The 25,792-nt window shown below is 37.5% G+C and overlaps 1 protein-coding gene and 1 pseudogene across 19 annotated transcripts in view; both read left to right on the forward strand.

The window, feature by feature from the left end:
* The window catches only part of TRPM3 (transient receptor potential cation channel subfamily M member 3), a 797,388-nt gene that overhangs the window by 266,323 nt on the left and 505,273 nt on the right, over nt 1-25,792 (forward strand). For 8 of the 19 annotated variants that reach the window (XM_069476406.1, XM_069476407.1, XM_069476408.1 and 5 more), the window contains exon 1: nt 23,666-23,842. The exons of 6 other annotated variants lie outside the window; for them this stretch is intronic. In XM_069476406.1, the coding sequence (XP_069332507.1) occupies nt 23,666-23,842 (177 nt within the window). Of the gene's footprint in view, nt 1-23,398; nt 23,843-25,792 lie in introns of those variants that run through there. 5 more of the 19 variants (XM_069476418.1, XM_069476419.1, XM_069476421.1 and 2 more) reach the window with 1 other exon arrangement.
* LOC138387213 (dnaJ homolog subfamily A member 1 pseudogene) lies at nt 1,894-3,287 on the forward strand (annotated as a pseudogene).

Below are 25,792 nucleotides of genomic sequence, written 5' to 3' on the forward strand. Positions count from 1 at the left end.
GGTATTTACTGTTTTCTCACAAAGTATTCCAGAATCCATTCTCAAAGTCTCATATCTAAAGGAATTCATAATTCCTCCTGGATAAAGGACAGAATAGCAGAAGTCCTTGGCTGAATGCCCACATTCACTCTTTCTTCTATTGTCATTTAACCTCTGGTGTGTATCAGCTCCAGGGAAGTTACCTTATTAGACTTCCAAATGGAGTTCCATCTGGTATTCAAGGTAGCATGTACATTTTCTCTTATTTTCGTATCCTTTTTGAGTTCACAATAGACTGAAGGGCATGTGACCCTTGACACTTTGCTCTTCATTATAATTATGATGATAAACAGCTTTTCTAGTTTCTCTAAGAATAATATTCAAAACAAAATAATTTGTGATTTGTTGTCAAGTTTTTGTTGAACTATTAGCCAACAGATATTTATGGAAACAAATAATTTCATCTTATTATAAGTTTTAAGATAATTTACATATTTCTGGTGGCATAGTTATTTGGAGCTCAGAAATATACACCTGGGTTGTCATGGATACATACATTCAGAAGCTTGCTTCATCAATTTATTACAAAACTAACTATTTATTTTTAGTATGTAATATAGTTTAATCAAAACACTGATGGTGGTGTTTTTCCACTAAGTTTATTTTATTAAGCACATTGCTGCTTAATTTCTTTCCTTTTAGTATTTTCTCTGAAAGACACTTTATCGCCAAAGGGCACAGTTTAAACTGTGTCAAAATGACTGATCAGCAGTCTGGGTTGACTTTTGCTAGTATTCCTTTCTCCTGCTGATATGTCAAGTAAGGTTTATATATAACCCTTAGATTAATGCTCATTATAATGTGTTGGACCAACCCACCAGGGAACTCACAGAAATCTAATTAACCCAGGTGGGGAAAAAAAAGTAAAACTTTAGCTCTCCCTAAGCAAAGTCCTCAAGTCTCACTGTGCTCTATTTTAAGGCTACCATAACTATTATTAAGAAAAGACTGGAAACAAAGAAATAATTGACTGATATCCAAAAAGGAAGGGGAAAGAGAATGGAATGGGTGAGTGATGGAACCATATACAGGTCAGGTTGTCTATGAGCAAATAGTGGGATGAAAGGAATTGGAAAAAGTTTTTCTGAGTAGGCCAAGATTGCTTAAGACTCAGTTAAAGTGACTGGATGGGGCTTTTTAAGTAACTTGCTTGTATAGAACATACTGCTGCTGGGTGTACAGGTCAAACCTGAGTAATAAGTTTAAAGGCCATGAATCTTATGACATTTGGAGCTCTCACTCATTTTTTTCTTATCCATAGGGTGGCCATAAAGTAAGAGATATTATGGTGTGGGGAAGTCATTTTCTTAAAACGTAACAGAGAAAAAGCTGGCCTTGAGAACTGACCAATGTGAAAAGAAATGATGTTGTTTGGCATATATCTTTTTAAAAGGCAGCCCCATTAACTAAAGTAATAATGAACAGGACAACGTTCTACCAGTGGAAAAATACAAAACTACTTTGAAGACTATGTACTATTTACATACAGTAACAGAAACTGATAGTGCATGAAAATGCATCTTCACATAAGCAGAAAAGACAGCTTCAATATAAATTGTCAGACAAGCTCCCTTAAATTACTGTGTAAAGTAATTCTGAGGAGGGAACTTTCCAGAACGCTCGGTGAGAGGCGGAGGAGCAGCGGCTGCCCAAGCTGCGCACAGCTACGCCCTCCTTCCCGCTCCTCCACTTTGGCCTCAGCCCGCTCACCGGCTGTAGAAAACGGTGAAAGAAACCACTTACTATGATGTTTGGGGGGTCAAACCCAATGCCACTCATGAAGAGTTGAAAAAGGCTTATAGGAAACTGGCCTTGAAGTACCACCCTGATAAAAATCCAAATGAAGGAGAGAAGTTTAAACAGATTTCTCAAGCTTATGAAGTACTCTCTGATGCAAAGAAAAGGGAGCTATATGACAAAGGAGGAGAACAGGCAATTAAAGAGGGTGGAGCTGGTGGCGGTTTTGGCTCCCCCATGGACATCTTTGATATGTTTTTTGGAGGAGGAGGAAGGATGCAAAGAGAAAGGAGAGATAAAAATGTTGTACATCAGCTGTCAGTAACCTTAGAAGATTTATATAATGGTGCAACAAGAAAACTGGCTCTGCAAAAGAATGTGATTTGTGACAAATGTGAAGGCCGAGGTGGTAAGAAAGGAGCAGTAGAGTGCTGTCCCAATTGCCGAGGTACTGGAATGCAAATAAGAATTCATCAGATAGGACCTGGAATGGTTCAGCAAATTCAGTCTGTATGCATGGAGTGCCAGGGCCACGGGGAACGGATCAGTCCTAAAGATAGATGTAAAAGCTGCAATGGAAGAAAGATAGTTCGAGAAAAGAAGATTCTAGAAGTTCATATTGACAAAGGTATGAAAGATGGCCAGAAGATAACATTCCATGGTGAAGGAGACCAAGAACCAGGACTAGAGCCAGGAGATATTATCATTGTGTTGGATCAGAAGGACCATGCTGTTTTTACTCGACGAGGAGAAGACCTTTTTATGTGTATGGACATACAGCTGGTTGAAGTATTATGTGGCTTCCAAAAGCCAATATCTACTCTTGACAACCGAACCATAGTCATCACCTCTCATCCAGGTCAAATTGTCAAGAATGGAGATATCAAGTGTGTGCTAAATGAAGGCATGCCAATTGATCGTAGACCATATGAAAAGGGTCGCCTAATCATCGAATTTAAGGTAAATTTCCCTGAAAACGGCTTTCTTTCTCCTGATAAACTGTCTTTGCTGGAAAAACTCTTACCCAAGAGGAAGGAAGTAGAAGAGACTGATGAAATGGATCAAGTAGAACTGGTGGACTTTGACCCAAATCAAGAAAGATGGCGCCATTACAATGGAGAAGCATATGAGGATGATGAACATCATCCCAGAGGTGGTGTTCAGTGTCAAACCTCTTAATGAGGCCAGTTAATGATACTTCACTGCTGGCGTTTCATGTGCAGTCGTGAATGAGTGAAGGACTATGATCGTAATATGCTCACTACTTGCTATTGTTTTTCTTTTAATATTCAACTATAGTAGTGTTCTAAAAGTTAAATGAATAAATGCAAATATAAAAGATCTGACTTTGCCCTGTATGTATGATGACTTCAGTGTACAAGGTGAAATTTAATACCTGTAAAAATTACTTTAAAAAAAAAGTTCCCTTAGCGTTTGTTAGGCTAAACCTTGTAATTGATTTCAGCTATGTATGTGGACAAGCTTAGACTGAAATGCTAGGTGTATGTATTGGCTTCATGTATTACCCTTCATTGTTAAGCTATGAAATTAAAACTCTGTATTTAACTGGCAATCAGAAAAAGAAAACTTAAAAAAAATAAAAAATAAATAAAAAATTTAAAAAAAAGTAATTCTGAGGATATTATCTTTGTTAATGTGCTCAAATTAGCTTGGTTGATTTTTTTGATAATCTTATTTCAATATTAAAATTTAAACATTAGGTATCTCAGGTTAAAATAAATATGCATATTTATTTTCATATACATGAACATAGATTTATTTTCACATATATGTATGAAAATGTAAAGAATAATGGAAAACAGGCTTAAGCAGCATATCTTCTTAAAGATAGTAGGCATCCAATATATGCTCATTGGAGTACTGCTGCATGAATTTCCAAACACCATGGCTCACTAAGTTTTTGGTGTTATGAATTTGATAGCAACATTAAAATGTCAGCAGAAGCTACTCCACTATTTTAGATGTCTAAATAGTTTAAGAGTCATAAATAGGGATGGTGATTTGGAATAAACACTACAGTAATTTCTGCACTCTTTATTTCCTTAGAAAAATGAAGTAAGAGCCAGTTTGGTGAACACTGAATTTTTACAAAAGAACCACAGGCTTATCCAACAGCATTGATTAAGTAGATGTAGGGATGGGGTAGTCTGGAGATAGAACTTAGAGTTAATGGGGAGATAGACATGCACTGTGACTGTTACTGTAATGGAAGAGTGTGGTATGACAGAGCCTGGGAGTCAAGGAAAGCTGCACAGAGGATGTGACACTTGACCAGGAGTCTGCCAGACAGATTAGGAGAGGGGGCTGGGAAAGGGTGGTGTGACATAGGCTGTTGGTGTACCACCCACATTTTTTCGGGGGTATTTCAGTGTCCCAAGCCCAACTTACAACTCCTTTGCATTACAATTTCTTTGCATTTGCATCTGTTTTCTTGAGAACTTCCTCTGGCTGCTAGAACCCAGCACTGCAGAATTGGAAGTGCTGGTGAATTAGTGTCCTCTCCTCTTAGTAGCCCTGAATCAATGACAGACAGGCAGCAGGCATTGATGTACAAATTCTCAGGCTCCTTGAGACTCTGGATGAGATAACTCCCAGGAGCAGGTTCCACATCTGTCCCAAAGCATCCTGGTGTCACGGAGCCCCAGAGGCCCACTGTGATCACTTATGGGCAATACCTCCCTCATTGTCTTTTTCCCCTTCCCAGTCTCAATTCCCCACTTGCCCTCTGTGTCTCCTGAGATAACTACCAAATGAGCCACTTGCACTCAAACCCTTGTTTCAGGGTTTGTTTTGGGCAATAACCCAGCCCAAGACAGGTGGAAGGAAGCCATTTCAGAAAGAGTGGTCGCCATGTGAAAAAAGGTTTTGGAAATACTTTGTCAAGAAATTGACCAGCTCGGGCCACTCTCTTGAGAAATAGGAAACTGGAGATCCTGAGAGAATGACGTATAGTCCAGTGTTACAAATGGAAGAGGTGAGATAAAGATTCTACCCTCTTAACTACAAAGTTAGTGTTCTTGACCCTATTCAACATTTCAAAATTTTTTATAACAAAGATAAAGATTAAGATAGAAACACTGCAGTTTTGACAAAACCTCTCTACGTGGTTGTGAAACCATTGATACTATATACCGGTGTTTTGGAGAATGTCCTTCAAAGACAAAGAACTTGGATATACTATATGCTCAGTGAATAGAATTTCGGAAATAATCAAAACATAACAAGTATAGTAACAAAATATTGAAGATATTCTTATGGAAGAAGAAGCTCTATTTTATGGGATATTAAAAAGTCATGCCAAAGTATTAATAATTGAGATTTTACAAGACAGCAACTACAAACATGAGTGAAGTGGTATGAGAAAAATGTAGTCAACCTATGAAATGTAATAAAAATCTATTATCAGTGGTAGTCATATTATTAACTCCATTCTTCAATCCCTCAGACATCTGCTTCAAAGATTGTCATGTTTTGCTGCAGATTCAGAGAACACAATGGGTACACATAATCACATTAGCTCAAAATATTCTATATTCTAGGTGTGTGTCTGAAAAGCCCCTTTAACTTAAAAAATAATACATGGGAAAAATATTTTGGAGCTAAGAGTTAGCTAAAAAAGATCTATAGTACATTAAAATCATCATGAAAAGATAGAATCAAAGCCAGTGATCAGAGGACAGAGTTATATCTATCCCCAAATTAAAAACTAAATGTTTATTGCTGTTATAATCATTTTGAACTCTACGGGTGGTGTGTAAACATTAAAATCCAGCTTACATAGAAATTTCAGTATTTTTTGTATTTACCTTAAGTGCTCAAAATGTTTGTAAATCATATGAGGATATTAGCACCCCACCCAACTAGATGGTATTTATAAAGCTCTCTGAAGCTAGTACATTTGATTATTATACAAATCAAGTTGTAACACCTTCACACAATTAATTAAACTATCAGAATAAGAATCAAAATGTAAAAACATTTTGAGTCTCGCTTTCTTGGGCTTTTTTTTTGAAAAGTGTTATTTTACATGTCAAAGTTAGATACATTCTCTTTAATATACTTGATTTGGGTTCTTGCAAGCATAAAAAGATAAATATGTGATATTCATAATCTTTTTATATTTCAATATGAATGAACACATGACAAATAAGATGGACATCAAATGCCTTATCTAGCTACTTTTGAGTATAGAAACTAATTATGTTTGAATATGAAAGAGTCCAGCTCAGGAATCCTCTTTGGAGATGCTTCCAGACAGAGCCAGTTGTTTTAGTCCTCACTGGTAAAATCGCAGCTTGCTTAGTTTGTATTATTGTGCTTTTCACCATAAAGTATTTATACAGTATATTAACATATGGTATTTTCCTGTATTAGTACATGCATGTCTTAACTGTTAGACATTGGTCTTGTTTGTCTTTACCTTGCTACTTATCTCAGTGCCTGGCACATAGCAGAGGCTCGGTAAATGTTTGGATGCATGGATGAAGGAACATACATGTTGGTTTAGGGCAGTCATTAAGGAAAGTCATATGCCTAGTGGCTTGAAAGATAATGTGGTGTTAAAATATTTTCAAACATAATTCTAGGATGGGATAAGTGACCAAACTTGGAGAGATGTCAGAATGTCACACGGAGGAAGGGGAGAAGATTAGAAGAGGTAGAATTGGAATAGATTAGAAGAATGAAGAAAGGAAGGGAAGTAACTCTACTTTCTAATCCTATGCCATTTCTTTTGAAAATGAAAGACAATGTAGAGTAGGGATTTCATTTCAAATGCTGGAAACACGATGGTGGTGTCTGGGTTGAAATCCTTTCTCTGCCACTTCTTAGCTTTGTGACTCTGAGGAGGTTGCCTTTTTTGTCCTTCAGTCTCTTCCTCTGGCATTTGTTTCATAGAGCTATTCATATTGAAGCACTGAGCAGCAAGTACAAGAAAACAGATTAGTTGCCTACATAATAAAGGCAGTGGACTCTCTTGTATAATCAGAAGTCTTGGAGGCAGTAGACTCTAGGTTGGTTCAACATTTCCAAGTGTCAATCTGCTGGGCCATCTCTTTCTCTTGGCCTCTCCCTCATGTCTTCAAGATGATGGCTATAGCCCAGCATCACCTCCTCCAATGACAACATCCATCCCAAAGTTATGGACTGAGCGGAACAACAGTAAGTAGCATAGCAAAAGCTGCAAGAGAGCTTGGGTGCCTTTCCCATTTTTTAGGAAGGGAAGATCTTTCCCCAAATCCTTGCATCATTTCTTTCCCTTATTGACCAGAACTAACTTTAAAGGAGACTTGGAAGTAAACATCTTATTTTTTAGCTTTGTTGGCAGGAGAAGGACAAGTAAGAAAGAGCTTGAGAATGGCAGTTGGGTAGCCAGCCAAGAGTATATGTCACTGTTGTTAGAAGGATGGTTACTGCTTAGCATCATGCCTGGCTACAGAGTAAGAATTCGTTAAGTATTACTATTTTTATTATTAACAACTCTGGACTGCAGTGAACAGAATAATTCTAGTGTAAATTAAAGTTTTTTTATGGCAAAATAAGCTAGTTCCTACCATTTATAATATTTTATGAATTACTTACAAACTCAGACATTGCTATTAGTATACTTTATTATCTCCACCCCATCCTTTCTTTAGCCCACCCCCACTCTGTTTTTGTGCAAATTACCAAATATGGGCAGTTTGCTGCTGTTTTTAAGACTGAAATGTAAATTACCAAATATGGGCAGTTTGCTGCTGTTTTTAAGACTGAAATGTAAACAGTGGTCTCTCTAAAATATCAGTTAAGATGAATGGAAATTTTTGTTTTAATTATTTTGAATATATATCTTCAGGAATTAAGGTTAAATTTAACATCAGAGCTTCACAACTTATAAAATTTTCATAGCAGAAAACCTCTTGAGAGAGTACCTTGCCACGCAGCCAGCCATTTCCATGTGGGCTATTTAGCTAACGGGAAAATTCATCTAATATGCTGTTCCCATCAATTTAATCTTTGAGAACACTGCGTATTTCAGTTACAACATGAATTGTGGTGAGAAAGGACAGCAATTTGGAAAGATAAAATAGCATGTATTTAGGGAATCAAGTAAGAATACCAAAACGGTAAACAAAACAAACAAAATGAAAAGTAGCCTCTGGAAGAGACAAGGATAAAAGTAATAAAATCTACAGCCAAGTTTGTTGTGCCAGCAAATTAAGAAACCCCTTTGAATATACTAATCACGAGACTTTATAACATACAAGTTATATATTAGTAGAATTTGCAAAGTCATAGCCCTGAGCAATAGTATTTTTCATGTCTGTAAGTGGAAAAGCAAATAATCACCTTTTAAAAAAAATCAATGTATGTATTGGAGCTGGCAGAAATGTACATGACTATTTCAAATGTATGTCATAAATATACTGAGGAGATCAAAGGGGTAATTAGAGATAGACTCTCCCCAAGAAGCCTGAAATGATTTCTATCAAATAAATAGTTGAAATATTAGGAAAATGGGATTATTATCCAGAACTATTACTGAATGTGTGTTAATCTGTTTTGTTTTTAAAACAGTTGCATTGAAATATAATTTACATGCCATAAGAGTCATCAATTTAAAGTGTACAGTTCAGTGCTTGGACTTACTATTTATAAGCAAACCAAACAAACCTGAGGGGGAAGAAAGGTAAAAATAAAAGGAAGAATTCTTGGAAACTACTGGTTTCCCATTAGAAACTCATGTAAATGCAGAAAAATCCACTAGAGGACAAATTTTTCATTTAAAACCCAAATAGCAAATGAAAAGTAATTTTATATACTGCATTGTTCTCTGTGTCCTGAGTTGAGGCATCCATAGTGTATGTACGCTCACCTCTACCTGGGAGTGGAAAAGCTCTAGTTTTCTCCTAAAATACCTTGAAGCAAATACAAGCAAAGGCCGAGAGGTAAAGTTGAGTGGAGGAAGATGCCAAGGAGAGCTTTGGTATGGACCCAGGTGTGTGAGTTTGAGAAAGCAGGCTTTATTGTTACGTTTCATTTTCATATTTTCTTGATTTCTAGTACTTCCTCTCCCCAAAGTATCATTGTCTATTTTTAATTGCAAACTTCCTTCAACATATATTGTAAACTGTTCCAGTAAATGTAAAAATGTTAGTTTCTAAAAATAATTCCTGAAATGTGTCGTCTAAGCCTGAAGCTTCCTTTTGAACATTCGTAGAACTCTTGAGTCTTTTGCATATGAGTCCTTCAGTGACATATCAAAATAAGGAACCGATGAAGATTAATGATCAAAGTAATATGCTTTTCCATCTGGAAAATTAAAGAGAAATAAGAAAAAAGTCACCTTTTTTTTTTTTCCAAGGAAAAAGTTTACAATAATTGGAATTATTCAGCCAATTTACCAGAGTTTATGTTGACACAATTGCCAAATTTGTTGTCTATAACCCCGTTAATGGATCTTCAAAACTCCATGTTTTCAGGACTCATTGCTTCATGTTACTGTGTTGTGCTCAGATGAGCTTGTCTTAAGTACTTCCTTAAGTACTTAACCTGTTTACTTGTTATTAATTATAGTATAAGATTTTTATTTGATGTTCTTTCTACAAGGGGAGAAGCTATACCAAAAGGAATAGATTTTCACCTCAGTGTAAGGTCATGAAACTGGCAGCACTTAATCTTTTTTTCTTTGAAGTTGTATCTTTTTGTTCTTGTCTTTTTGGTGTGAATTTTAGTACTTTTTAAAATTAGTTTTAAGAAAAGTCCATAACATAGAAAATAAGTTTTGCAATGTTAAACATGTGCTTGAAGTGTTTTATGGACCTCGACTCTAAGAGAAAATTCTACCTTTGGATGTAGAGGTTAAAGAATAATTTGGTTCCAATAACTAGAAAAATGTAGAATTAATATTCATTTTCTGCAATTGACCGGGTTTGCTTTCCTCTCTCTTATCTTGCTCCACTCCAGTCCATTTTCTATACAGATATTAGAGTTCTTTAAAAATGCAATTCCGATCACATTTACTCCACATTTAAAAACCTCAGTGACTCCCTATCCTCTACTCCATCTACTTTACGCTACAGCTCAACCATATCAACCACTGTTACCACCCACCCAACCTATTCTCCTGCCACACGAAACGAAACCACTTCTTGTCTTCAAATTGTACCATGGGCCTCTTGCCTTTACCAGAGATATTCTCACTATCTAGACTGTCTTTCTCTCACTTCTATGGCTGACTTTGCTAAATTTCTGTGCTTCCAGAAGCAGCTGGGAAACTGCGTATCTTCCTGGTGCTCCTCTTCCTGTGCTCTCTGCTGCGTTCAGTGCCTCTCTCCATCTAGACCGGGAGTAGTGAGCACACCTCGGAGCAGCTCTCTGGTTCCTGTTCTGTAGTAAGCATTTGGATTTCCTTAAGACTAAGTACCTCTGGAAATGCCTTCAGGAGGAGGATATTAAATTTGTTAGAACTCCTGTCCAGGAGACTAAGGTGCACCATTGGGAAGAACTGGGCGTGACAAGTGAGAATCCCCAGGAGTTAAGTTCCAGTCACACGATCCTCCTGGCCCTGAACTGCCTTCTTGTGTGGATGAGTCTGGTTACCTGTGGAGCTTTTGCTTTACTGGGTAGAGTGTCCATGTTTGATGTCAGAACTGCATGATTTGGGGCAATAGAGGACGGGCTGGGCCTCACAATCTTCCCTTATTTTCCATATGTAACTCAGTCCCTGCTCCAAAGTAAGGCTTAAAGGGTTAAACTTTCTTTAGCAACTAGCTAAAGAATTTGTGTTTTCAGCTTATCTAGGAAGTTGAGTGTCCAGTCTAATCTTGTCTTTAGCACTTGACATGCTATGCAAACTTCCTATCTTCTCAGGTGGTTTGCGTGGGTATTCCATGCTTGGGAGGACTATGTAATTAATCTCATATCCTCAGCACCTGGCATAGTGCTGGACATACAGCAGACATGTGGAAGGAGTCGGTTGAATTAACATATGTGTCCGGCTAGTTCAGTCAAGGTTAATTAAATCATATTTAATGGCGTCTTCATAAATTTACTAAAATCTTAAATTCATGGTCGTGCTGTAAGTGTGGCACCAAATAAATTCTACACCTAAAGAATTACATATGTAATTCCTCAGCAAATAATAAATAATGTTTGTGTTATATATTAATGACACTGGAAATATGACTCTATTTCCAATTTAATAAAGAGAACAAAGCAGATCTATAATTTGCTGATGTTTTCCTTTTGCCTGAAGATAAGCATATGCTCAGGTGTTTCTGGCCCAGATGTTCCACAGCATAAACTCCTGTAGCATGCACACAACACACTCCACTTACATCTGTAATTTCACAGTGCTCTAAATAAGTTTAGCTTCTTAGGCTTTGCTGCTCCTTGGACTCTGTAGTATTGGGCAATATTCACTTTCTATGCAAAATAGGTAATGCTAAAAATGCCTTATTTTTGGCACACTGGATTTGGATGGAAACAATCTAAGACTCAATGAAACTGGTCTTAAAATCTAAAATATTAGCTCTGGAAAGAACTCAACAGAGCATTAACATCACTCTTATTTTATATATTACCCTGAGACCCAGAGGAGGAAGGTGACCTCACAGAGTTCACAGTGCTACTTACTGGTACAGCCTGGACACGAATTCAGTTACTTTGGCTTCCACACTATTCCCATTCTATGTAATCATGTCTCTATGGCTTCTGCTTTTCACCTTCCTCTCTGTCCCCACAACAGAACTGGAAGTGACAGCTGTCAAGATTTATATAAAGAGAAAGAAAGTAAAGGGGAGTTGAGGGTGATTGGGAATTTGCCGTCCAGAGTATATGGAAGATGGCAACAGAAGATGACATTACAAGAGTTCCTACCTAAGACCCAAATAAGTTTTGACTCCAGGCGCATGCTTGGGGAGTCACAAGCATAGTTTAAGCATGCTGAAAATTGTTGTAATTGATAATTGCAGGGGTTTTGGATTTAGGTAGATATGGTCCTATGAAGTTGTGTTTATGGTAAGAGTTCCTCTTGACTTTCTTTTTTGTCCATTTGTCTCTTGCCATCTTTCCTATTGTGAGGGGTTAGTGAGTTTTCAAATTGGATTTTTCCCCAACTGGTTTGATACCAGGTGGACAGCTCTAGAAACAGACATTCTCTATGTTCTGGCTACCAGTCCAGAGCTTAGTTCGAGGTATTGACTCTGAGCTTCAAAGTATCTAGTGGCTTAGATTCTCGCCAACTCAGAAATCTATGTTATATTTATTGGGTAACAGTCCAGTAAGATAGCACACAATTCACTCATTGCTTTTGCCAACTTGCGGCAGAGATCACTGTCACATTCAAGAAGGCAGTGTTGAATCTATCAGAGATCGAGATGACAGGGATTTCAAGGCATTTGGGATCTTTAATTTATGGAGATAGTATCTGTAGAAAGAAGAACCCCTTATATTATTTGAAAATATGAAGAAATAGGCCTCATTTAGAACAGATTGTGGATTATATTATGGAGCAGAAGATCCCTGTATTCATAATTACTATTTAAGAAATTTTATCACAACATTTTGATGGGCCTATAATAAAGAAGAATAATATAACATTGTGGTTTGGCCAAATATCAGCAAGGAAATTTCATCCAATATTTAAAATGTAATGAAAGAGAAAGAGAGATTGAGGTACACACACAGACGTACAAACACACAGACTTTTATAGATAGTAGGCAAAATAGTGAGATCAGTAAGGAAGGAGAATGGAGCAGAGATGGTGTTAAAAGCAGCTGAATAACCATATCACAGCCATAAGAATATATAGATGATTATTTATCTGAGCTTGAGTTGGGGATGGCTTTTCTTTAGCGTAACATCCATGGTGAGTGCCACAAAAAAGAAATGACCTCTAGACTGAACGTATAAATGTTAAAATTTTCTTCTAAATAACAAAAATAACATAAACAAAATTAAAAAATGAGCAGAAAACTACAAAAATGCTAGCAACTCACAAGAAAATGGATTGATTTAGTATAAAACAAGCTCTTATAAATTAGTAAAAAAAAATAAAACTCTCGTGGAAAGAAGAAGCAATTTACTAGAAGAATTACAAAGGACCACAGGAAAAATGGAGCTTTATAAGTTATAAAATATATACTTCATACCTTTCTTTTCTGTGATCAACGTGGCCAAAAAGTAATTTAAATTAATGGTATGCCCAGTTTTTTCAATGATTCACTAATAAGGACATTCTTATACTTCGCTGAGGGGCAAGTGAAATGGTTCAACACTATTAGGTAGCCATTTGGAAATAACTATCAAGAGCCTGAAAAAATAAGCATGATTTATGAACTAATCATCTTTCATCCTGAATTATATCTTGAGGAAATAATCAGAGATGTGCACAAAAATGTATGATGTAGTACTATATATCCATAATAGCATTTATTTATAACATTGACAATGGCAGCAAGCTGATTATCTTCCATTGAGTAATACAATACAATCCTATCTAACCATTTAATATTTTTTAACCATTTAATTTTCTAAGACTATTTGATAACACAGAGATCAATTTGTGATGTAGTAATCATATTAAACTATATATGAAGTGTGATTCTATGGTTCTTAAAATACATGTGAAATTTCCAAAAATCACATCAATAGTTGTTGATGGGTAAGAGAATAATAGGTAGTTTTTAAGTTTTTATACTTTTATGAATTTTCAAATTTTTCTATATTGAAAAATTATTCTTTTATAATTGGGGGAAAATAATAAATATGTTTTCCAAGCTTTATCGTGTACAAAATATTCATGAATTTTGAGTTTATAGTTCTGTGAATTCCAGAAATTATATGCAATTGAGTAACTGTGCTGCATTCAAGATATACAACATTTTCATCACCCCAAAAACATTCCTCATGCCACTTTGTAGTCAAGGTAGTCAATTCCATCCCTTGAACAATCCCTGGCAACCACTGCTCTTTCTGTCACTCTTATTTTGTCTTTTCTAGAATTTCATATATGAGTTTGAGATTCATCTGTGTTGTCATATGTGCCAATATTTTCTTCTGAAAATTATATTTCAAAAGAATACTCAGTATGTGGTTCACTCCAAGGATTAACCTTGGAGGGAAGAGGCAATGGAGCATGAATGGAAAGAACAAGAGATATTGAAACTGAAGATTGGGCAAGTCACCCACATTCTCTGGCTCTCAGTTTGCTCATGTGTAAAATGAGGGTAATAATAACATCTTCCTCACCCATATCCCAGTGTCATTATGAGTAATGAATCAGAATATGCTTGTTAAACCACCTTGTGTGGCACCAACATCAGCTTCTATGTTTATTGTTATTGTGAATCTTATTAATATTGCTGATGTGTAGGTCAGTGTTCCCATCCCCTTCAAAATGAGATTTGTCTTTATACAAAATAGAGAATTGCCTTCATAAAGACATGTTCTGATATTAAGCCAAGCCTTTAATGAATTGTCATTATAAGAAATGTTTTAGGAAGGGCCAGACTTTAATGAGTGGTAAATGATCAAATACTCTAGCATGAGTTATTTTCAGATTCAATTTCTGATATCCACACTTTTTTTCTTTTCTTTTTTTGCTTTTATTTTCTAAATCTCTCTGTGTTTAGATCTTGGTCCCTACTTACAGGTTAGATTCTGAGAACTTCCTCCTTTTATTAATTTTTGATAGCTAAATAAGCAATTCTTAGACTTTTTAAGGCTGTGTAGTTAAGTAGTGGGGAGACAAAAAGGCACTGAAGAATCAATAAGTTTTTAAATCAGTTTGTAGACAAGCACTAGGTACCATGAAATAACTCTAAATTGACTGGAAAGAAATGATTATAATAAGCATGCCTACCTAGTTCATTTATTCTTCATTTATTCATTCTACAGTCAACACATTTTGATTGAGTTTCCATCATGTTCCAGACGTTCTGCAAGGACCTGGGATACAGTTGACAGTTGGCCTATAGAAATTACATTCCAGTAGAAGATGAGACTGAATTAAATAGTTACAAATTCTGAAGAGTGTAAAAAGAATTCAAACAAAGCACTGCAGTGAGTAATGAAAGAGGGTTAGGGAACTCAAGAAAGGACTCTCCAGGGAGATCACAGGTGAGCTGAATCCTGCCGCATGAGAAGGAGCTAATCTTGTGAAGAGCTGGAGGAAGGAGCACTAGAAGAGGCAGTGGCGTATGTAAATGTCCTGTGACAAGACACGTAGAAACTAAAAGGAATGAATGTGGTTGAGGCAGGATGGGTAGGGTGAAAGGTCCAGAATTGAGACTGGAGAGAGAGGCAGGATCAAATTTGTCACAACATTGAAAGCCAAAACGAGTAGTTTGGCATTTGTCCTAATTCCATGGAGAGAACTGGATGGTTTTACATAAGTAAAGTGACTTGCTCTGTTTTAATCCTGAGTGTTTTCATAAAATTGAATAGATCATTCTCTCATCTGATCTGTAGCCAGCAGTTTACTTGTAAAGAATTTAATTAAGGTATAAGAAAAAATATATACATTAAAGCCTTATTTACTTATTATTTGTTAGAACAATAATTATTCAAGGTTTTTTCCTTGGGATAGTATCAGGTACTACAGATCATTATAATTTTTTCTCTGTTGTCTTCTCTCTACTTCCTAATTGAGGAAGGCTTCCCAGAGACAGCTGGGGGTTCCATGCACTCAACCAGATACCCTGTTTACTCTGAGCCAATGCATGTACCATTTAGGCTCCTGTGGATGGCCTTGGCTAGATTTAGAATAAGGGCAGTCAGAAGCTGATTTATTAACCAATTTAGAAGCTATTATATAATAAATCAAATTCTTCTTTGGTACCTTCATTTTTAAACTTACTAGCTTCAGGTTACTAGCAGAGTTGTGATAATGTTTCATTTTATTTCCTCTCCAAATGCTTTGTACATTTCATATGAAGTTCAAGTAAACTTGAATAATCATCATAATTTTATTTATATGATTACACAGATACCTTTGGTTTATACTTACTATCATAGGCATCAAGTTTCTGTCCAAGAACATCTTTTGTGTGATTAAAACCTCTTGTTGTGATACTTGTCTAAAATATTGTTTTATAGTTATAAATAATGGTAAATCACAGTTTTATGATATAGCTAACTAGAGTATCTGAAACTAAGTCAGTTGCCTTAAAAATAGATTTTAGTTTTTTATTTATACATTATAAAGCCTTATACAATATATCAAGAATTTATATTTGAATTCAAACCATGGCTCTGAAACTTACTGTGTGAACTTGGGTAAGTATTTAGCCTTTCTGTGTTTCAGTTTTCTCTACTAGAAAATGCAGGTGAGAATAAAAGTTGGATGGTAGTGAGAATAAATAGATTTTATATATGTAGAAACTTACCCCACATTTGCAAAAATCATATGATCCCTTTAGAAACATTCATTTTTTTTTCTCACTTAATAAATACTGTGTTTGCAGTATTGTGTTATATTATATATTGGGCATACCAAATGAGTATGGATGATTCTTGTCTCCCTGGAGAGGCCAGCCAGGTGGAACTAGGAAATAGGGAAGGAATGTGGAAGTTGCTAGTGAAAACAAAAGAAACCCAGAGCTATTGGAAGAACCATTGGTCCTTCTGTGCTTTGCAGGATTCTGGTGTAAAGTTATGTTCACTGAGTTGCTTTTCCTCTTTTCAGGTTTGTCAGATCAGATACTGGCTTCTTTTTAGAAAGCCACAGGAACCCAGTACAAATCTTTTTTGTCGTTTTAATTGGCAGCAGCACATTATAGTGGGAAAGAGCAGGTTATGGAATAAGTTAGACCTGGATTCAAGTCCATTTCCTAGCTCTGTGACCTTATGCAATTCTCTTAACTTCTCTGACACTGTTTCCTCGTCTGTAATAGTGGGTAGTAAAGCTGCAAACTTCATAGGTTTGTTATGAGAACTAAATGAGCTATGCGCTTGGAAAGCCTAGTACGCTGTTTAACACATAGTAAGTGCTCAAAGAAAGTTATCATTTTAACATCATCATAATAGAACTCATAAAAGTTATATAAGTTGCCCAATGACTTAATGTAGATTCAAACCTGGTTCTCCCTGATTTCAAAATCCATGTAGTTTGTACTGATTTTATGCCTCCTTACAAAACAAAACAAAACAAAACAAAAAACTAGACCAATTCTTTCAAAAACTAAAATCATATAATCCCTGCCACTACAGTTATTAAAAATAAAAATGAAAGGCTCATGGTTACTAAAAATATGATACCAGAATAAACAATAACAATGATACATTTTCTAAAGGATGACAAAAATGGATAGCAAGTATGGTTTCCATTAGCTTGCTTCATTAAAATCCTCTATCAAGCAGAATTACTGCTTTGAGGATTTTCCAGATCACAGTATGTCTCTGTTTCCCAGGTGAACAGACCTTATGGTCCAACCCAGCACTAGCCATTAGTGTCAGAAACCCAGATGCACAAGACTCAGGGTGTGTGGCTGGGACGGGCTCTCAGCATTCACTGGTGAGAGTCAAAGGGTGAGAAAGTATATGGTTTGAGCTTGAACTTGTGTCTGATTTAGGCATCCATTGGCCGATAAATCTGACTTAAGCAGCACTGTTAACAATGAAATGCTGAGCTTCCCTCTAATTCATGTAATTTATGCAAGTGGTAATTGGAGATTCGCTAAGTCTCCCCTCCCAAAAGGTATTCATTCATGAGTTCTTTACCAAGTTGGTCAAATTTATGGCATTCATAATGGCAATTTATCTAAAATACCTCTTATATGTGTGTGTGTGTGTGTGTGTGTGTGCGCGCGCGCGCACACAGTGTATATGTGTTGTAGATGTCAAAGTTTAGAATAGAAAGAATTCATTTACAATAATGAATAGCATTGCAAATATTAGAGGAGTGTGACTATCAAGTGATTAAAAATGTACATCTCAAATTCTTATATTTTCAACAAGCCTCCATGGACTCATTAAAATTTTAGAATTATGCCAGAAAATCATCCCTTGTATGAATGGAAGTTTTAGGGTTTCAAAGCTGAGAGAGAATGTATTTTAGCTCTTGGCTTTTGAATATTTGTTATGCACTTTGTCAGTGTGTGTATGTAGGATTTCTGTTTTTGGTGAGACAGAAGCTGCTTATGTACCTTTTTGTTTTCCAAGGTAAATCATTTTATATATTAAAGTTTTTCACTTTATTATTGGAATATAGAACCCCCTCTCAGTGTAGAGAGGAAAGCAGTAAGGGAAGTCAGAAGTGGTTCTTTTCTCCTGTGTTCTCTATAGCTACATCTCTTTCTGGAAGAAGCAAAGGAGGAAATGAAGGTGTTCTGTTTTGCTTTGCTCTTCCTGGAGCAGTAGCTGCAGGAAGGACAGCACATGGGACTTCAATATCGGTAATAATAAATTACTGATATTTTCTGAGCTCTTACCATGTGTGGGACCTTCTTCTAAGGGCTCTGTACATATTGGCATATTAATTTCACATTATTCTTTTGACATAGGTAATATTATTACCCCCAATTTGCAGATGAAGAAATTAAACCAAAGTGAGATTAAGTAACTTCCCCAAACTTATGTGTATACCATAAATCTGGGGTTTAAATCCAGGTCCTTGGGTCCATGGTGTGTGCTCTTAAGCACTGTGCCGCACTGTCAGTGAATAAGATAGCAATAATACTAATAATGACAACAATAATAATGACCTTTAAATGTGCTTTTCACTGTCAGTACAGTACTAATTGCTTTTAATCTTCACGAAAACCTCAAATGGAAACTACTGTAGACCCTGTGTTTACAACGTGGAAACTAAGGCTCTGAGAAGTTGAGAAACTAGCCCAGGGCCACACTGTGGGTAAGAGAGAGGTGGGACTTGGGTTTGAACTGAGTCTGTCTAATGTCAGAGCTAGCAGATAAAGGTAGGGAGGATGAAGCATAAACCACTCAATCCCTGCTCATGTCTTGAATCAGTGTGAATTTTAACCCACCCCCACCTCCATTACAAGTCAGAGTGAAAAAGAGAAAATTTACTGCTCTCTGTGTGTGTGTGTGTGTGTGTGTGTGTGTGTTGTGTGTGTGGGGGGGGGGTGTCAGCTATTAAAGTCTGTTTTTATTAATTTATGAAAGAAATGTATAAAAGAAACTAAATTATTAGTGAGTTTCTCTTCAAAGCTTCCTAAAAAACCTTTAAAGTAAGTAATTCTAGGGATGTAAGAGGATTAAGAGACTACTGTATTGAAAGTACCCCTGTAACATAATATTGAATATAACCCTTAAGAGGGTTTTTACTAAAAACTATACACAGTCATGTGGAGGATTAATGGTCTCAGATATGCAGCGTAAAGAAGAGTTTTGAGTGGAGCTCGTCACCTATCTTCATGCATTTGGAGAACTATTCTCTGGAAGAAACACTCAACTTGGAAGTTACAGGGAAGCACATTTCACCTCCGTCTTAGGAAAAACTGTCTATCCATTAGAACTGTCCAGTGGGATGGGCTGCCTCAGAAACTTACCCACTACGTGTCACCATAGGCATCTATGAAGAGGGTGGATTGCTTTCAGGGAAGCCGGGGAGAGAGACCCCCAATAGTGAAGGGAAAATGCAATAAACAACAATGCCAATTCTGAGATTTTTTTTTTTTTTATTTTACGTGGAATAAATGCTGCTTAAGCTACTTAACAAAGGAAGCCATCTATTTTAATAGATTTTAATGTATTTTAGAATCTATTATCTATAAAAGATGTCAAAAGGGAAAAAATACTTTAAAAGAAAAACTTATTTAATCTGTTTGAAGAACATATATTTGGAAATAACTGTTCTGTAAGTCAATGGAATCTATAAAGAGATTTCATATTTTGAAAAATATTGTAGAAGCACCAAAAAATTCCTAAAAATTTTATAAGTGAACTTAAAGGGAAAAAAACCAGAAAAACATTTTTTGACAAAAATGATAAATTGCTATAATGTTCAAAACACAAATGATTTTATGATAAAAATAATGAAACACAACAAAGCTATAACTGATGCCAATCATAAAGCAAGCAGGATGTTCATATTAAGATTATAAAACATTGAGGCAAACGAAGGTATCCACAAAGGCTTACCATTGGGTTGGTTCCTGGTGTTTCCCTTGGATGTTTGAATATCATCCTTCTGCACTGTGTGCATTATATTCATATACTAGAGCTTGAAAATGTATGTTTAATTAATGTCCAGATCCCTATGAATTTCAATGTTATTGGAGCATCTTTTATTGAGTGGAGCATCTTTTATTGAGTGGTGTTTGCAGAAAACACAGGAAGCTTTTGAATTCTCTGTACTTCCTGGTCACTGTGTCATTTTATTTCCATTTGTATAGGTTTTCATGGGTCAGCCCCTTTTATATCTAAGGGGTTATCATAATGAGACAGTGTGCATAAGGTATACAATGCTATATTGAAGGTGCTGTGATTTTTTTTTTTTTTTTAAGAGAGGGAACATGGTCTTCAAATGGAAGAAATGTAGATTATTTATACTGTGGTTTACTGTTAGCATTGAGAATGAGCTCAAATGTTATCATGATTCTTCAGTTTAGCATCATTTACACAGGAAGTAAAAAGGGGAAGATGGTCAGTGGGAAGTGGTTTTCTGCAGTATGGGAGAGAATTAGAGTTGGTTCAAAGACAGGCTTTGGAATATAGAAATTCAATGTGCCCAGTTTGCTGTATTTTTAGGATACTGTAAGCTAATATGATCATGTCAGAATTTTCAGACTGCTAGAATTTGTTTCACAGATTTATAAACATCTACATTCATAAAATTTGTAAAGAAGCATTTCGAGTTTTTGATATACTAACATCTGGGGTTGGGTTTTGTCCTCCTTGCTTTTTCCTCAGTAGATTCCTCTCTAAAACTGGGGAAGGCATCTTCCAGTGAAAATATAATTTCTTGAAAGTGGGGAAGAGGGTCCTGAAAACCCTACTTTAGATGTTTCAGTAGCCAACAATTCTGGCACAAGCGACCCCAATGATAGAAGAAAAACCTCCTCTCATGCACCGTCATCCTTCTTTGATATTCTTTGCGGTGTCTTATCCAGATCGATTCCTTGGAGGTTTTGTGCTTCTCTCCTCTAATTGCCATTAGAGAGGGCTGTGAATCTTCCTACTTCTTCATAGTTCCTAACTATTCTCTTTGACCAAAGTTATTCAGCAAAACTTAAGGGGGTTAGGAGAATCAAAGGCTCTGTGTTTTCAGAATGAGGCTGTCATTTCTGTGGGGTCTTTGGAACAGTGCGGGGTGGTGGGTAGGCAACTGTAGTGTTTCGGCATTTTCATAGCGCAGACTTCTCACACCCTCAACAGAACCACTTAAGGGCATTTAATAGCTTAGAAAGGCTGGAGCCTTGTGGCCTCACTAAAGCCAAGGTCGTGCCATCTGATGAACACCGCTCTGCAGTGGAGCGTGAGGAAACCCATGCCGCCCTTGGAGGCTCCTGCCTTCCTCTTTTCCCCATTTATTAAACTCAGGAGAACTCACAGGAAGCATTCAGGTTTAATTTGTCTTGCTTGAGTTCATTACCTAGTACTATACGTATGCACACTTGTGCATACTTAATGAAAATTGTCAGTGGGTTTCCAGCTCAAAATCAGCACATGCTGCTGAGAAGATGAATCACAGTATAGGGATTTAGTACATACCCAGCGCTGTTCTAAGTGCTTCACCGATATTAGCTCATTTAGTCCTCACCATAATCCTAGGTGTGTGGGTTTATTTTTATCTCCACTTTACAGATAAGGGCTCCAAGGCACAGAGGAAGTGGGTAAATTTGCCCAAGGTCAGGGTCAGAATTGGGATTTGCACCATGCAGCCTGATGCCAGAATTCAGACTATTAACTACTACATCAATGTCATACCAAGTAATAATCTGAAAGAAAGGCTGAGCATTTCTTCTCTAAAGTCTTTTAGCTTAACTCTTACACAAGATCAAATTACAAAAAAAAAAAAAAAAAAAAAGCTAAAGCTGAGGCAGTGGTTTTACTGCTGTGGTCCCCTTAATTATGAAAGAAATAAAAGAGAACTGAAAATTTGTCTTTCTTTACAGCCTAGTAGACTGATTTCAATCCACACTCTGGTTTTATTAGTATGTTAGACTTGTTGCTAATTTCTCTGGACCTCACTTTCTCAATCTATGAAATAGGATTATGATTGTGTTGATATGAACTTTTGTAATACATTTCAAGTGCTTAGCACAATGCCTGACACGTATATATTAGCAGTTATTATTTGAAAACTGCCTTCAGTCCCTTGTGAAAATAGAATAGTGGCAGACAATAAATTGACTGGGTGTGAGGTCGATTAACGTGATATTGTTTAATAGACAATAATCAGACACATGAGTTTTATTACACAAGGCAAGTCAGTGGTCTGTGTTTTACCAACAGCCTAGCTTTTCTGCAATATTCTTAGATGTGTGTGTGACAAAAGATCATTGTGAGGGTCATAGAGTTGCAGCACAATGTGTCAGGTATTTATTAGACCTCAGGGAGGGTCCACGTTGTCCCACATTCTGAATCACAGCAGTGTATCACATCTGCTCTCGCCGCTGCTGGTTCTGCTTCAAAACGCATAATAGTCATGGAGCTGGGATTTACCAATCTCTTGGAGTTAATTAGAAATGGAAAATCAGTGTAGTCATAGAGAGGGACATAAAGAGGAAAAAATAAGGAAGATGGCAATGCTCTAAGGATGAGGGATTCTCCCGGGTGGGTAGGAGTCATCCGGTCAACTGCTGCCACTGAGATCCAATGTCTGGGGGGGGGGGGGGGGGAGGCGGGACGTGGGAGTCCCAGTGGGGGTTGTGACAGGAACTTCCTTCTCCTAACTTCCCTTCTCTAAGTGAAATTATCCAATTTCTACCTTCAGATTGAAAAGTTCTTTATTTCTTCTCACCACAGGGGTCCTAAAGACTATACTCTCCCACGCAGCAGCAACTCTTTCTTAAAGCTTCCTTCGAGAATGATGGGGTGGGAATCTCCCGTTGGGGAAACTCCATCTTTATAGACAGCATCCCACATGGCACCTTAAGGGTTAAACTTTTGTTGCAGAGAAAGAGTATCAAGTGGCCTTCCAGGAGGGGATAACCTCCAATTTAGAAACTGCCATTTCTAAAAAGGTAAGCCAAATATACATGAGTTGACACGGCTTTCTATGAAAGGAACAACTCAGCATGTGTGAGTTCTTTTGGTGTCTGTCATCTCTCTAACGTATGTATCAGGGTGAGGACGGTCAATCACAGTTAATAAAAACCCCAGAACACGACAGAGATGCCTTTTACTAGAGGTCCATTTTATGAAAGCTCTCAATTTACAATGTCACAGAAATCAGGAGGGAAGCATTTATCTTATCATTCACAGGCATCCCTTCTCCCTCTGTGTCCTAGCCCCTCCCCCCGTGCCAGTTTCCAGTCCCTCAAAGATGCTTTGTGCAAGAAAGTGCAAGTTGCCCGTTCTGGCTTTATTTTTGTTCCCTTTTGCTCTCCTCCTGGCTCCCCCCCAAAACCAAGCCAGCAAAGCAAATGGCCCGGGTTCCCCCCCAACGCCTGACCTGCGTTTACTGGGAGGAGAGCGGGAGAGGGAGCGCGCATTCCGGAGCAGGCTGCTCTGACTCCGACCACAGGCTGTTTTGTGCAGGCTGTCCCTCTCCTTCAAAACCGTGCATCCCCTCCCCGAAGCAGCAGGCAGTGTGCCTCCATTCAGCCACATTTGGTATGCATGAGCACGGCTGCAGGGAGAGGGGAGGTGGCTTTCTTAAGGAGGTTCAGGGGCTCAGGCAACGCCACTTGACTAGTCTCCCAAGTTCCAGGAAGCCTCTGCCCTAATGGAATTTGCAGGTGTGGAGATGACCATGGGATGCCAGAGCCGTGGGGGACCGTTTATTTTCTAGGCATTGCTCAGGTTTGCAGTTTCTTGTTTTCCCGGTGGAATTTGGAAGGGGTCATGAATCAAACTGATGCTCCTCGACCCCTAAACTGGACCATCCGGAAGCTGTGCCACGCAGCCTTTCTTCCATCTGTCAGACTTCTTAAGGTACTGTAACTTGCTGCTTTGAATGGCTCTAATTATGCTTTTCAGGTCTAAATACCCAACTTGGGCACTTGGGCTGGGACACACCTTTTGGGGAGCACAAATGTGTGCAGTGCTGGCTCTGTGGCCAGTGGCTGGAGAGGTTCTCAGCACTCCTCACCTCCCCCGCCCCCCCCCCACCCCTACCCTATGGTGTCAGGGAGGAGAGGCTGGTAGGAGCTACACTTGAGAATGAGGTTTTGGTCTCAGAGAATGGTCTCAGAGCCTAAGTGCCACCCCCACCCCTCTTAACCATCCCTAAAACAGAATTAATTAACTTCTTTGGGAGGGTGGGAACAGGAGTGGGAGTGAAATCTCTTACTCCCCTGTGTTTGGTTCCTGGTTTTTCTTTTCCCTCCCTGGGGAAGCCCTTCGACCCACTTTCCCTTTAAATGGAACCTGAGAGAACAAAGGATTCTGCTCATTATTTTAAAAGCACCGTGTAGTTAGGTGGTCAGTCAGGTAAAGACAAAGAATGAACCTCATCAGATAGTGACTTTTTTTGGTGTCCTTGTTTTTAAAAAAAGGCATGATAATTTTAGTCTCCCGAGTGAAGCCAGTAGTGGGAAAGTATTGTTAAACATACATTGAATGTAAGCTCTCTCTCTAGCTGTGAGTCACACAAAAGAATGGTACTACACCTGAGTTGGAATTGCCACCTTGTGTCTGCGCTGCTCTTCTTTCTAGAAGCAAATACATTAAAGATACTGAAAAAGTCCTCACAACTTCATAGTAATCTGGCTTCATCATCTGCCTTGTGGGGAAGGAAATACAAATAACATTTAAAGGTTCCGAAAAAAAGTATTTTTGTCTAGAAAAGAGAATGTGGTCACGCCTATTTAGGAACAGTGCATATCTGTGGATGTTCTTTAGCCATCTGAAGTTAAAAAGGCAAGGCAAAGTTCTTAATTCTCTTTTCCCTATTATATATATATGCATATATATATGATCTTTAATTTAATTACCACTGGGCACTGAATCCAGTGGGCTACAATGGAGGATTGATGGATTATCCCTGAATAAATTACGCTTGCAGAAATTTGTCTGAGGCTGTGTTCTGGTCAGGTTAAGTTTGATGTGGACAGTAGGTTCCATACCGCTAAGTGGCTCCTGGCAACAGTGTTCCCCATCCTCTGCGTTTTCCTTATCTTGTTAAACACAAAATGGTTTTGACTTTCACAAAGGCTGCCCCCAAGTGCTGTTCAAACCCCCATCATATGGTTGTCATGGTGACGGCTTGCTTCCCTCAAGGAATATTGAGGAGGAAAGTCAGGTTTGAGCAGGAAGAGCCAAAGGAAGAGGAGCTTCTTTGGATATGCGTGTTTTTGCGGTATTGAAACAACATGTGTGATAGGGCAAGAAAAAGAATGTAGCCACAGAATTAGCAAATTAATAAATTTTCCTCCATAATCACTAGTGAATCAAGGGTCTGGGGCAAAGAATGTTTTGGCAAATCTAAGTCTGACTGAGAATACTGACTCCAATAATTCCATGTGCTATGAGAAATGTATTTTTCTGTTGAAGTCATTCATCAGAAATAATGCTTTTTAACTCTCCTTAACAGATATGTGACTATCACTTTCAATATTTTATTAGTTAATATTCTAGTTTCTTAATGGAAATTGTTACTCATTTACTAGTCATAAAATCAGCAGAGAGGTACCTATCTATCTGTGGTGGATTACTTATTTTTAGAAGAATAAAATAAAAGTCATCTCTTTTTTTTAACTAAAAGTACTGTCCATATTATATACCAGGAGATATTGTCAATACTACACTAATACTTTCATTGGCACACAGCTCGATCCTACCATCCTGTATTAACGTGATGCTTTATAACAATTCATCTAACAAAGTGCATTAGTGAGTATCCTTCCAATTCTTTCAATATCTGAAAGACAGGCTTTTACTAGA

Source organism: Eulemur rufifrons, chromosome 7 (assembly GCF_041146395.1).
Source record: "Eulemur rufifrons isolate Redbay chromosome 7, OSU_ERuf_1, whole genome shotgun sequence".
NCBI classification, from domain to species: domain Eukaryota; kingdom Metazoa; phylum Chordata; class Mammalia; order Primates; family Lemuridae; genus Eulemur; species Eulemur rufifrons.